The sequence below is a fragment of the Tauraco erythrolophus genome, chromosome 11 (genome assembly GCF_009769465.1).
Source record: "Tauraco erythrolophus isolate bTauEry1 chromosome 11, bTauEry1.pri, whole genome shotgun sequence".
Classification (NCBI taxonomy): domain Eukaryota; kingdom Metazoa; phylum Chordata; class Aves; order Musophagiformes; family Musophagidae; genus Tauraco; species Tauraco erythrolophus.
The window spans coordinates 11,641,535-11,655,329 of NC_141475.1; the positions used below are offsets into that span (position 1 = coordinate 11,641,535).

Below are 13,795 nucleotides of genomic sequence, written 5' to 3' on the forward strand. Positions count from 1 at the left end.
TCCATACTATTGTTTTGAGTCTCCTTTATATTGAGCAGAAGCTGACACTATAGCTGTTTTGTTGATTAGATTTTTAAAATAGCTGTATTTACAAAATGAATTCTTCACCCATGATTGTAAATGTTTTTGTCTTAAAAAGGTCTGCAGTTGTTCATGCAATTGCTCATGCAACTAGTATAGTTGCCACAAAGTTATACTTCCACTAGCTAGTATCCTGTTCTGCTTTAGGATTAAAGCACTTCACTTGATAACTTTAGCCCTCTTATACAGAAATTAATTTGGAGACCTTCTAGATTAATACTTTTAATCCTAATATGTAAACTCTTATGGTGTGTAAGAAGATGCTGTAAGAGGTACATCCTGAGTTCTGCAAGGCAGATGTGATGCCCAGGTACAGCAGTTCAAAGCTAGTTAATGGCTGCGAATTGCCAAGTGCTGTGTTGAAACAAATGCTGAAGAAATAAATTAATTTGAAAAGGAACAAATTTAGTTGGAATTCCTGAAAGAGAACTATAAATATGGTGGAAGTATTCTGCTCTCTTGAAGGGAAAACTTACTGTGCCATAAAGGCAAGCTCAAGCAGCTTTTAAAAGTTTGTTTTTAAAGGAATTAATAACTTTTACTTTCTTGTGAGCTGAATTGGAGGAAACATCAGTTACTTCTGACTCTTGGCAAATGTTAGTTGTGGTAAAGGAACACAATGGAATTTGCTGCCATCTGATATAGTTGACTCCAAAGTGGACGTTACTGAACACAGTTGAAAGAACATTCCCTAATTTGCTACTTTTAGTCATGTTATTTAGGTAAGACTGCCTTGTACAGAAATTGAATTGTTTCCCCATGACTTAAAAATAAGAAGTTAGCTAAGGATTTTTTTTGCTTCCAAAGATAAGTGCGTGTGGATCATGGCAGTTGTTGGACATAATGCGTGTGCTTATAAAGATGCACTCAAAGGGAAGGTTAGTGTGTTATATTTGTACATCTTCAACAAACTCACAGTAAAGCTGTCACTGCATCAGTATCAGTTTATCTGTATATAATGACATGTTTTTCTTACAGTCCTGTAACTTCAGATTTGAGGAGTGCATTGCCTGTGTGGAATGTGAAATGACTGTGTGATCATTTGTAAACTAGGAATGTTTGAAGGTCTTATGTCTACGACTAAATTGCCTTTAATTTAAATACTCAGTAGAAGTGGAAGTTCAAAGGTGGTCTGTAAGTTCTGTTGTGAGATTCAGGCATCTGTATGTACTTGCTGCTTGTGCTCACTGAACATTAATAGAAGCTTTGGTGTCAGCTCTCTAAATTTGAATTGAAAAAGAAGATTGTTTGGTATTAAACTACTGTTGAAGAAAATGGGGAAAATGCATCATCCTATTGACCAAGCTCTCATAAACAGGCTGTTTCACTGTTGACCAGTCTTGCTTGATTGAGCATTGTGTTTCTCTGAATTCACTGTTCAGATGACGTAGCCTTTTGCACTGTTGCTTGCAACCATTCTTTTTGTCTCCGTTGTTAATGGTGAATATTTTCATCAGCCACACTTGTGTTTCTGCATTTGATGGAGATAATGGTGTATGTGCTTCTGATCAGAAAGATTCCAGCTATGAATGTAAAGTAGCTGCCGTAAATGAAAAACTAGGAAATGGAGGTAAGGAAGAGGAAGAGTCAAAGACAGCTTTTGCTGTTAGGTAATGACTTAAGGAGTGTCCCTCTACTGCCACCTTCCCTTCCCTGTCATCCATGCCCCAAAATGATCCCATCTTGAAACGATTCGAGAAGTCTGGCTACTTGACTTCATACTGTAGGAAGTCTGCGGTTGTAAAAGGAAGGGGAGAGAATACTCTTACATGCTTCCCCTCCCCTCCTCAGTAAGGGAGGAGGACAGCTGCCCTGCACTTTCTGTCTCTTCTCTGAAAAGATGAAAGCTAGAGACTTGGACCTTGTTCTGTGTATAAGTTTAAAAAGTTAATAAGGAATCATGAGGTTTAGTTAATTTTTCAGAATTACAGTAATTTAAAGATGCATCCAATGAAACTGTAATTTAGAATTACCCTAGTAATAGACCTGTAGATTGCCTTTCAGCTTGCTTCCTGCTTCTGGTAGGGTTTTTTAGACAATAAATTTGTGAATAGTAAGCCTTTAAATAAATGATAACTAAAACAAAACAACAAACTCAGAGGAATAGGTAGTGATCTTTCCATTCTGCTCCACAAAAATATTCTTAAAGTTATTGCAGAAATACAAAATTGGCAGGAATAGAGGACAACTAGGTTGTAGTAGCTGCTGCCAGTTCACTTTAAATGAACCTGGTTTTCAAGTGAGTAACTGTCCTAAGATAACACATTACCTAGTATCTTCCCAAAGGTGAATCTTGGAGTAGAATTCTCTTTTGGAGGAGAGCAGGGGGACTGAGAGCAGTGTAAGGTAGCTTACCTGGGTGTTGATATCCAGTCCCAGACCTTTTGAATCTACTACAACAACAGTCAAAATTGTCTGAATCACCAGTGCAACAAAGTTGTTGAAGCCAAACATCAAAGCATAACGCTCCATGCTTAGATTGACAGCAATCTGGAACCTGAAAATGAAGGTACAGGTTAACTAAACTGGAGATCAAGGATGTTTGCAATTTACTTATGGGGGGAAGTTTGGAAGTGATTTAATATGCACAATGGATTCTATAAAGGATAAAGCCTCTTCCATCTTGGCTGTTAAAGCTTAACAGCTTTATTTTGACAGAAATCTCCTGTTTTTCTGGCTTTGGCACTTTTGTGCATCCTACTTATCTTTTAATTAGTTGAGTGAATATTTTTGCTAAATGAAGACCTGTGTATGGTCATTTGATCATTTAGACAATACTTGTACATAGACCATTGAACAGCTGAATGCAGAATAAAGTAGTTTCTGACTTGGAGTAATCTGTTGTAATGGTTAGGTCTTATAATTTTAAGCATAGTTTTATATAAGCTAGAAATAATATGTGCTGCTGTTACAACCTATTTAAAAACCTTATTTCTAGGGGAACTTTCAGTAAAAAATTGATAAATTTAAAAATACGATACTGGTATGAATCAATTTAATTAGAACTGTTGTGTATTATACTTACGTTGCTATCGTTATAAGGAGCATATAGCATGCTTTAAATGCAAGATAACCAGCATAACATGCCCAGATGTTGTCAATAAAGTGCATGAGAAACAGAGAACCAGCATCCATTGCAGAGAAAATTCCCAAAGCCAGTTCTCCAGAAAGATCCCAGTTTACTTTGACATACCCAACGGCCATGGATGTTGCTGAACCTAAAAATTTAGAAGTAATAATTAAAACTCTCAAACATTATCGTACTTTTAGAGCCTTTGCATAACTGTGTAAATGAATCATACCAGGAGCTCTTGAGACTATTAAGGTCATAATGGGCTTTGGTAATGCAGCTTGTATTTTCTATTACTAGTGTGCAAGTCTTCTGTTTGGGTGTGTGTTTTTTTTTCTCTCCTTGCTTACAGAGCCTTCAGAGACTGAAGTACTCTGAGAAAGTGCCTCATGCCTAAGGCTGGAGGCAGCAGTGTACAGTCTATTGTTACTGCATATTTTGACAACTGAGCAAAAGGAAGAACAATCCCACGAAGTACTTTCTGCCAAAATATGCATAATGAAGTTGAGTTCCTTCATGTAAAGATCTTTATGAAATGAAAATCTGTTGTCCTACTTCATGCTTGCTTTTTTTTTTTGAAAGTGTCTTTTCAGTTTCTAGTGAAAATTCTTATGAACTGCATTTGTCAATGCCTTATTGACCACTACATAGAGTAAAAACCCTCACTTGAGTTTAATAAGGTATAACAAACTCCAGTGCCTTGAGAGAGAGACAGAGAGAGATTTTCATCTCCACATAATGATGAAGTTTACTTTTCTCCCCATCTCGATTCTGGAGAAACAGCTTCTACTGCTCTAAGAAGGTTATTCAGCTATAGGTTGGTTTTTGTTGGTTTGGTTTGTTGTTTTTTTTTTCCTCCTTAGCACAGAGGCTCCTGTAGATTTATGCAAGTTCTTTGAAACGTGATGTGCTGAGGTTAGTAGCAAAAATGCAAACAGAAATCTGTTTCAGGCAGGTTATACAGCTGTGAGTTACCAGAGTCTAGAGAAGTAGCAGATGCCCAGCTGTTTTTAGGCAGACTAGCACACTAGTGCAAACTTGGACTTCATTTGATGGTTGCATGTGCTCTTCATCAGAATTCAAAAAGCCATAGCAGGCCTAGTCCTTTGGTCCATCACTTCTCTAACCAGAGGTTCCCAGTACTGTAAGGGCTTTCTGTACTCTGAAATAGTACCAACTGCCAGAGGGTGTAAGAGCAAGAAAGGCCTTGGGAATACTGCACAAACCTGTAGTCTGAGAAGTTTTGGAGTAGCTTCAGTAAAACGTGTTTTCATGCTGATTGCAGGGAGGAAGAGTAAACTGACAGTTCTCCGTAGAAATGTGAGATAAGGCTCCTGGTATGATGGAGGAGACATAGCTGTGTAAATGTGAGCTTTGAAATGAGGCTCCATTGGTACTGCACAGCTATTTAAAGGAATGCGCTTTACCCATATGCCTTCTGTTCTGTGGCCGAAGTGGAAGGTCATTTGGATGGACCATGTAACTGTAATGAGAATCTGAATAGCTGTGGTTGGAAGAGACCTCTGGAGATCACCTAGCCCTATTGAAAGCAGGGTCAGCTAGAGCAGGATAATGTCTGGGTTTTGAATGTCTCCAAGGATGGAGAGTCCACACCTCTGGCTAACCTATTCCAGCGTTAAATCACCCTTACAATAAAAAACTTCTTGTATGTTTAAGTGGAACTCTGTTTAAATTTGTGCCCCTTGCCTCTTGTCTGGCTCTGTCCTCTTTACTCCTTTTCTTCCAGTCTTTATGCACATTAATAAGATCCCTTGTTTTCTCAAGGCTGAACAATTACAGTGCTCTGAGCCTCTCCTGGTATCTCACACCCAGAGGCAAACTCAGTGATCAGGATACAAATGCAGTAACAGAATATTTGCTCATTAACACTCATACTAAAATGATCTTTAACCCACTGTCTAAACAGACCATCCAGAGCAGTGTATCTGTTAATATGCTCTTTTAATTCTTAAACCATGTGCCTTAAAGCGTTGTTCGAGGGAGGAACAGGCAAGGTGTCATTGCACAGTATTTTTGAACTGTTTACTTGGGGTCAAATTCATTCAAATAGAGCTGGTTTAAACTTAAACTCTTAAAACACTTTGGTGAAATGAAGCTCCCCTAAGAAGGAAAAGCTTATATCTATATATTTTTTAAGATTATTTTTGAAGACCTCACTGATAAGGTAGTACAGTAGAAGCTTGCTTTGCACACTGTTTATTTGGCAGTTATATGTTGGAGGCTGTTGCTGTTGACTTTGGTCCTTGTAAGAGATAAACAGGCACCAAAGACATGGCTGAAGAATGCCATCAGCACAGGATGGATTAGAAGTAGTTGCTAATGATCTTTTACTTACCTAGAAAAGTGGCTATTGCTTCAACAGCTCCGTTGTACACTGCAGAGCTGTGAGAGGGGGCTCTGAAGTCCCACAGCACTTGGATGTAATTCAGGACCTGGTTAAAGCCTGCTGTAGCCAGAGCCCACCACAGGGACCAGTACAGAAGTTTCCTGGAGCTGTAGCAATCCCTCAGGTCCTTACTCAGCTGCACCAGTACTCTGAGCATGTGATTCTGGGGCTTGGCATTGTTGACCTGCTGTTCAGGTGTTGGTCGCCTGTCAGCAGATACAGAGCTCTTGTCCTCTTGGCAGCTCGATGGCTGGTCGGAGCTGAGTGTAGCCACAGCTTTATCTGGTCCTGGGGGAGTTTCTGAGGCATCTTTCCTGTGGAAGAACATACTCTTCTGAGGCATCGGGAGGAAAAACGAGCACACGAATGCCAGGGACACAGAAGCCAGAGTAATGGCATTAAGGTGAAAGTAGGATACATCTGCTAAGGAAACGAGCAGCTGTCCCAGCACGGCGGCAAGAGTGGCTGCGACAAGAGTGATACTTCTGCAATAGCTCGTCACTCTCTGATAATGATCGGTGCTGACGACGCTGTAGATGTAGGCGTAGTAGGCGACCTCGGCGGCTGTCACCATCCCGTAGAAGAATTCCACCACCTGCATGGCCGCCACTCCGTCTGCGAAGAGGAGCAAGAGCCATGTGACGATGAAGCTGATGCCCTGGAGGAGGAGGACGGGCTTGTAGCGCACATAGTCTGTAATCAGGAAGACTGGGAAAAGGAGTGCAAGGTAGGAGTATGTCCAAACTGGGAAAATCTGGTTGGTAACCTAGAAGAGAATATGAGGAAATATTTTTTAAAAAATACATTTAAAATTTTGGTTTTCAAGCTTTGATGGTATTGAGCAAACAGAGCTGTGGTGGCAGGAAACATTGAATTGTGTGAGTTATGCAGACTTAAAGATTACAAATCTGTAAATGTACTCCTTAAAACACAAATATAGTGATGATTTGGTCACCTCTCACTTTTGTTAGAATTAGAAAAAAAAAAAAAGCATTTGCCTCATGATGGGCGAACTGGAACTGCACACAGTGAGTGTGTAGCTTTTACTACATGATCTTCACCACCTATGTTTTCTTCAAAATTAATGTGTAAGAAGTAAGCAAGTCTTTGGACAAGTTTTTCGGTAAGTTTCAGTTGACCTTCAATGAGTAGATGCCCTGAAAAGAAACCTCTTCTAAAACTGATCTGCATTCAGGTTGGAAGATGCTGTTTACTGTCTTCACTAAAGCTCACTGCTTGTCCAGGCAGCTTGATTACAGCTGTGAGGAGTATTCCCTTCTTTTAGATACAGTCACATCACAGAAAATGTTCACCATGTGATGTGCAAGTTATCTATTTTGGGGAGGTCTTATCCAGTAGTGGCTGGACCTGCATTCATTTATGATCACTCGTTTTCTGCTTAAGCAGCTAGACTAGAAAGGAAATGTTTCATATGCTGGAGGAACAATAATAAGTGATTATCTTTTTACTTCTGAACTGGTACTGGAGTGAGTTGCATGGTGAGCAGCAGTTCACTCTATCTTTGAGTGACTTCTAATTAAAGTACAGAGAAACAAAAGAATTTTTAAGTGTTCAACTGAAACTTAATGGAATTAGCTCACCAGAGGTCAGTTTGACTGAAAGAGCCAGTATCTGTACTACAATTATTTTTGAGTTAAGGATTATTGGTGAAATCAGAATTAAGATATCCTATCATACTATTTGTGTATTTCATGTAAGAGAGAAAATTTCCCTTTGTGTTAAAAAAAAAAAAAAAAAATCAAAAAGGAGGAAAAAAAAAAAACCCACCAACCCAAACCCCATGAATGGCTTTTTTTTCAGAAGAAACCTTGGCATCCCATTATGCTAGCAGATTCTGCCTTAGCGTTTGCTCCTGCACATCAGGAATGACTGTTCTTCATATTAGCTGTATGTGGGTGTAGCAAGCTTATGTCTTCTAATTATACCATTAGCTCCATGACTCAGCCACTTGTTAACTATGTCCCCTTTAGTTGGGAAGTGTACTCCTGAAGCAGCTGGTGCTAAACAGAGGAGCAGAGCAAGGAAACTTGCAGTGCATGCTTTTGTCAAAAACCAAATCAAACAACAAAAAAAAACCACCCTCAACATTTTTGAATGTGACTCTGACCTCCAGAGGTTAATGAATGCCTAAAACAGCTCTGTAACACAGGTGATAATCTAACAGCTCATAAGAGGAAGTCTGCTTTATTTTCTTATGGCTTGCAATCACTATGTCACTGTAATCAATTCCAGGGTAAGTATAAATAAATTTTAATGTTGCCCCTCTTCTGGGGTTCTAGGTGAAGAGAGGAACTAGCCAACCTGATTTTTATGAAAATATCAATTTCTTAAACAACTACCAAAGTGGCTTCAAAGTCCTATGAATATAAGGACTATAAAATTTTGACCTTCTGCAAAACAGGTGACTCCTTGCTCGTTTCCAGAAGCATCTTAAATATGAATCTCTAGACAACATACGCCTGTATTATTGAACACTTCATCTTCCCTTCAGTTATCAGTGTAGGACTTAATGCTTTAAGCATTTTAATTATTACTTAAGATAATAGTTACTTCTTCAATTGTTAGGTTTTTGTCTGGTCCGGTTAGATAAGGAGTGAGAAAAGATTCTGATGGCCTCATTGTGGAGAAAAATCCATTCGCACAGATGACCACTGTGGGATAAATCCAGCTGTGACCTATGGCACCCTTCCAGCAATCCATAGTCTACCTAAAAAAAAATAAAAGTAATGAAGAAATGAGCACACCAGAAATTTGTATGAAGATGCTCTTCACAGTTGGTAAAAATTCATTTGCAGGTTTACTTTTTAACTAACCCTACTTCAGCTAATGTTCCACTCACTAAACCTGTCTGTGATCACAGATGCAGTTGGTAAATGAACAACTTAGATCAAGGTGTATTGGTGGTGGTAAACTCCAGTGTCTCTATTGTCTGTCAAAGGTTGTTCTTAATGACGTACTTAAAATTGAGTGAATGTATCCTAGTGGAAGAGCAAAGTTCCATTACAGTCTCATTTCCAAATAAATGAGTGGGCAAACTGTGAGATTAAAGCTCATCCTCAGCATGCTCAAGGAGGCTTTTTTCTGTTGATTTGTAGACTGATTGCCAAGTGGAACAATAGAAGTGCAAGCCTTTTTGTAGACAATAAAAGCCACCAGCCAACTCACAAACCCATTGTGAGCTCGGTTTCTTCTGAATGCTTTAATATGCGTCATATTTCTTGCACTCCAGTCATCTGAGTGGGTAAAGAAAGATGCAGAAACTGTCTGCTCATGATACCTGTTCAGACTTAGAAGAGAGGAATCTTGACTTCAGTTTTGAAAGTGATGATCAAAAGGAAAAGAATGAGACTTGTTTCTCCACTGTAGTTGGTGACAAAAAGAAGTCTAAAGAGATTTGTGTTTTTAAGCTTATTTTACTTATTTTGTGTTAGAAAGTCAGTTCCACTGTTCCTGGAAAACAAATAAAACAAGAATGTTCTGAAACATAAGAGAATGAAAACAAAGCATTGACTGATGTTTAATGAAGCTGTTACAAGCTATTTCTTTTAAATTGTTGAATTTCATTTTATAGCAGGCACTTTTTCAAAAGTGCTTCTTCTTGCACTGTGAGATTGTATTTATTAAAATTAAGCATAAATAGTATGGTATTAAGGCAGCATTTCTGTGACCTCAGAGGAACGTTACAAAAACCAGCCCTAACCTTGAAACTTGATTTTAAATTATTGCCTCTGATTAACATCTTTCTCTTACAAATCATTGTATATAAAATACAGCCTGTATTATCCTTAACTCTAGATCTGCTTTAAAATCTTTTGATATCTGTTGTCTTTTCAAAATCCAAATATATTAAACCCTGGACTGATCAATAACATCAGCATAAATTTTGCATCACTTCCAAATGCACTGATCGATTGGCTGGCACACTTCCCAACAACTCCAAAGGTAGTGAATTAGAATCATAGAACCATAGAATGGTTAGGGTTGGAAGGGACCTTAAATATCATCTAGTTCCAAGCCCCCTGCCATGGGCAGAGAAATCCAGGTTGCCCAAAGCCTCGTCTAACCTGGCCTTGAACACTTCCAGGGATGGGGCATCCACAACTTCTCTGGGCAACCTGTTCCAGTACCTCGCCACCCTCAATGTAAAAAATTTCTTCCTTATATCTAATCTAAATCTCCCCTCTTTCAGTTTAAATCTATTGCCCCTTGTCCTATCACTACACGCCCTTGTAAAAAGTCCCTCTCCAGCTTTCCTGTAGGCCCCCTTTATGTACTGGAAGGCTGCAATAAGATCACCCCGGAGCCTTCTCTTCTCCAGGCTGAACAGCCCCAACTCTCTCAGCCTGTCTTCATAGCAGAGGTGCTCCAGCCCTCGAATCATCTTTACCTGTCAAAGCTGTGGCTGTGGTGCGTTTGCTGTGGATTCATGTGCAGTTTCCTCTCAGGATGACTTTGTCTTGTAGAAGAGAAGTCAGAAATTACCTTTTAGGATTGGAGGTAGTAAGAAATTTCTGTGTCCTTTTGTTTCCTAGGAGTTCTTTCTAAACTTGATGAAATATTATCAGAATTTTAATAATAATAATAATAATTAATCACAGCTCTTCTTACTGGCAGAACTTGTCCGTGAAGATTGTAGGGGATGCTTTCTCCTTGACAGGTTTTGGCAGCAAACTGAGTTCCAGTTTTAAGATGAAGCTTTAAGACTTGCAGTAGCTAATGATTAATGAAAACTGACTTGGCAAGAAAGCAATCACTTGATCGCATTTTTGTGTTAATAAATACCTTTAAAAGCTCTAGTCTCCAATTCATGGATAAGACACAGTTCTCATTTTACAGTAGGGCTGACGCTGACCCTCCCCTGTGCATAGTGCAGTAGTCTCTGGGCTCACAAGGTCTCTTCTGACTGTCCTGGCTTTGCTGAGCGTTTGGGGAGGTGGAACAACGAATACCTCATGCTATTAGTTGGCCAGGAATTACTTCTATATAATGACCAGTCTGTCACTTCAGGGCAAATGGACAAGAAGATGATAAACTTCTAAAAAATCAAAATGGAACTGCTTCAGAGAAATGCTGCTCCTTTGCTGTCCTTTACCCATTTTTTTTTTTCTTTTTTTTAGACTGGACTCCCTGTATCTTCCAAGGTTCATCAGAGGACAGAGTTCACCCTGTTGGGTGAGATCTGTGCTGACACTGGGAGCAAACACTGTGGCCCTGGCAGGGAGAGGCCCCCCGTGCTATCTAGAGCAGCTTTGTGAGCTGGGCAGAGCCTGGTCTTGCTCTACAGGTATGAAAACTTCTCACACTGCTTCAAGTGTGTGGTGCAACCAGGCAGGCAAGTGTTCAGAAAAGCCAGGCTTACTTTTGTGTTTCGTTCTCTTTCTTTATCAATGGCTTCTGAGAAAGTAAAAGAACCTATGGGGAAGATGCTGCTGGGGAGATCTACTGGCCTGCTCAAAGGTGGCTGCTGACTAGCATTTCTCTGGTAACCCACACAGTGCTTGCTTAATACCTGCTTGCTTTGAATACAAACATACAATTCGTTGGCCAGAACTGGCCTTATCAGCTTGCTGGACTGTATCTTCATAGAAGACTTGTCCCTAAACTCACTAATGTTTCAAAGGTAGTTACCATTGTATTTAGAGGGGCTGATGTACTCAGCTCTGGATTTTCATCATCCTCACTATGAGGTGTGATGTAATCAGCTCTGGATTTTCATATTTACGTGGAATCCTTTAGCGTGCTGGGAGAAAGATAAGCACTTAGCACTAAAAGCTGCAAGGAGAGGTGGATTTTTTCAGAGTTTCCTTTTCCTGCAGGACTAGAGAGCCTGTGTTTCCAGCCTTGCTCATAACCTGCCAAGCCTCAACTATCTCCAATGAGTGTGCGAATATGTATATGAACACCCAGGTAGGTGTGTGCATCTTACTGTTTTGGATGAAATCTCTAACTGATTGCTGGGTTAGTATGGATTTGCAGCTGAAAACCCAGGGCGTAATGTAAGGCCTTACCTTTCTCTTGCTGTTGTTTCCACCTCCAGTGTATCATGTCCTTTCTAACACTCCAAAGAGCTGCCCTCTTCCTTCCCTATTCGCCTCCCACCCCCAAATATTCCCCCCCAACTCCCAACCTCAGAATCTTTATTTTGGAAATTTGAGAGAATAGGAATAGACTATTTTTTTTAAAGTCTTATCTGTTTTCTGAAGACAGTATTCTCTACAGCTGTAAACCAGATACGTTGTGTCTGCTTCATTCCTTTGCTCTTTAGTGGCATCCCATATACATGGATGGCAGTGACCTCTGACCAGTTTAGAACAGAAGAATTTTTATGATTATTTCTACAAGTTTTTCTCGCTCCTTTCCTACAGCTTACTACTGCAATTATTTTTTTAATAATAGCGAAAATTTTCACATGTTGCTGATTCCTTTCCTTTTGTCAGATGTTACATAGAGACCAATATTTGTTAAATTTCTGTACCAAAGGCAGTTTGAGACTGTGGAGCTAGAAATACCAGATTTCTTTTTTATGTAAACATAAACTCTAGCTTCTAGTCCAGGACTGGCACCTAGTTCTTTAACTAAATGCCTCAAAAGAAGGTTCCTACTCACAAGGAAAAATAAAACAAAATAGTCCTTGCTCTATCGGACTTTGTCCCTGTTTCTTCAGGCAGGAATATCATGCCCTCAGTTCTGCAGTAATAAAAGATACTTACTGCTTAGTGGAGACTAAGTGTATCTCCTGCTTTTGCAATTGCATAGGTTAAGCTGTTCTGCTTAGAGCCAGTTTACAACAAAGAATGTCCATGCAATGCATAATAGTAAACAAAAAGCCTAGAAAATTAGCTGGGTTCATTTGGTCAAATCCTACCAATTCTTCTTGTGACTTGAAACAAATAGCTTCTCCTGCCTGCTCTCACCTCTGGGAAGTTTGTTTAGTTGCAGTATGGGACAGTTGTATGAAAACACATATGTCCATGCAATGATAGCTTGTGTCTCTACAGGAAAAATATTATTCTGTAAATACTAAGTATTTTCTGCTTTTATTAGTTAGATGTAGATATTGGAAGCTAGAAGCAAACAGCAGTACAGAAAGAATTTTAACATATGAATATAATTTTTATTAAATTAGGCGTTCTTCTGGAGTAACTGTCTGTTGTGATGGACTAAATTAGCTGTAGGACTTGAAGCTTCTTGATAAATTCTGAGATGCTGACCTTGCCGAACCCTTGCCTGAGTTCAATGGACCTCCCTTGTTTGGCACTCAAAAGCACACATGATGCTAGTTTTTGTTTCAGTTAAACCTTCCTGGATATTCGTGTTAATCTGGAATTTTCCTGTGTGGAATCAGCCAAATTTCTCCACAATATAATTCTCTGCTTTTAGTCCATACTACTCAATCTCTTTGATATGTTTTCTTTTCCTGTTGAAATACGAAGACATTCAATCTTGAATTTAATTTTACTGGAAGCGCAAGGAAAGGAGTGGGACTCTCTTTTGTTTTGACTCTGAAGTTTTTCCCTTCTGGGCTGAGATTGCTATGGACTCAGTACAGTGTTTAGGTTGCAGCTTTCAATTGTGGGCCAAGCAATGATTGTGGCTTAGCAGTGTTTTAGTGAACATTCTCAGATAGGTTGTGCAAACCCTGCTTTTCTGCACCATTGTGTGCAAAAGGCCTGCTTGTGATGTGGGCATTTAAATTAGAAGGGAGGAGCCTGTCACCAAATCACCTGTAGTTAGGTAGGAAAGAATACAATCATGTAAACACAATCTCTTCTTCTTTGGTTCAGAGCAAGGTATGTGCAAAGGGGAGGATAGACGGATAGACCCTTCACCCACCTGCATAAGCAGATGCGCATGGAAGCAGCTTGCCAACACCGTATACAAGAGCTACAACAAGCAAGGCAGGGTCAGCTCTGATCTCTGCCCTTGTGCATGGTGGAATGCCAAGGTGGTTGCTCTGTTCTTGTGTGTAAATTACTGCTGTTAAGCTCTTTTTAGGTAAGTAAAGAAGAATGTAAAGCAATTTATCTTTTCTTCTTGGCACAGTGCTGTTATGGGGATCTCTTAGCTGGCATATGTTGTAGCGACGTGCTATAATGACTCAGCGTAGCTCTTCAGGGCTGTGTTGTACATTCATCTTGTGCTGCTGTTCCCTGCATGCTGCAGTAGGAGCTCTTCTCCTGTGATGGCCTGGCCATGTGAGCCTGTCTGCCTGACTC

At 39.7% G+C, this 13,795-nt stretch overlaps 1 protein-coding gene across 1 annotated transcript; it reads right to left on the reverse strand.

The window, feature by feature from the left end:
- Nucleotides 1-1,515: 1,515 nt before the first annotated feature.
- LOC104370537 (thiamine transporter 2) lies at nucleotides 1,516-8,279 on the reverse strand. Its single transcript, XM_086618390.1, has 5 exons — nucleotides 8,130-8,279; nucleotides 5,508-6,324; nucleotides 3,107-3,299; nucleotides 2,437-2,578; nucleotides 1,516-1,638 (listed from the first exon to the last, which is right to left on the reverse strand). Exons 1-5 carry the CDS (start codon nucleotides 8,277-8,279, stop codon nucleotides 1,516-1,518), a joined length of 1,425 nt encoding a protein of 474 aa, XP_086474516.1.
- Between the last annotated feature and the right edge of the window lie 5,516 nt (nucleotides 8,280-13,795).

What these genes read in the sequence shown, in the direction of transcription:
- LOC104370537 (XM_086618390.1), bottom strand. Translation starts at nt 8,279, where the DNA reads ATGGATTGCTGGAAGGGTGCCATAGGTCACAGCTGGATTTATCCCACA. An exon ending in AAAACCTAACAATTGAAGAA is followed by an intron (nt 6,325 to 8,129) that starts GTAACTATTATC and finishes ATTCTCTTCTAG; the next exon opens with GTTACCAACCAGATTTTCCC. An exon ending in CTCCTTATAACGATAGCAAC is followed by an intron (nt 2,579 to 3,106) that starts GTAAGTATAATA and finishes CTTCATTTTCAG; the next exon opens with GTTCCAGATTGCTGTCAATC.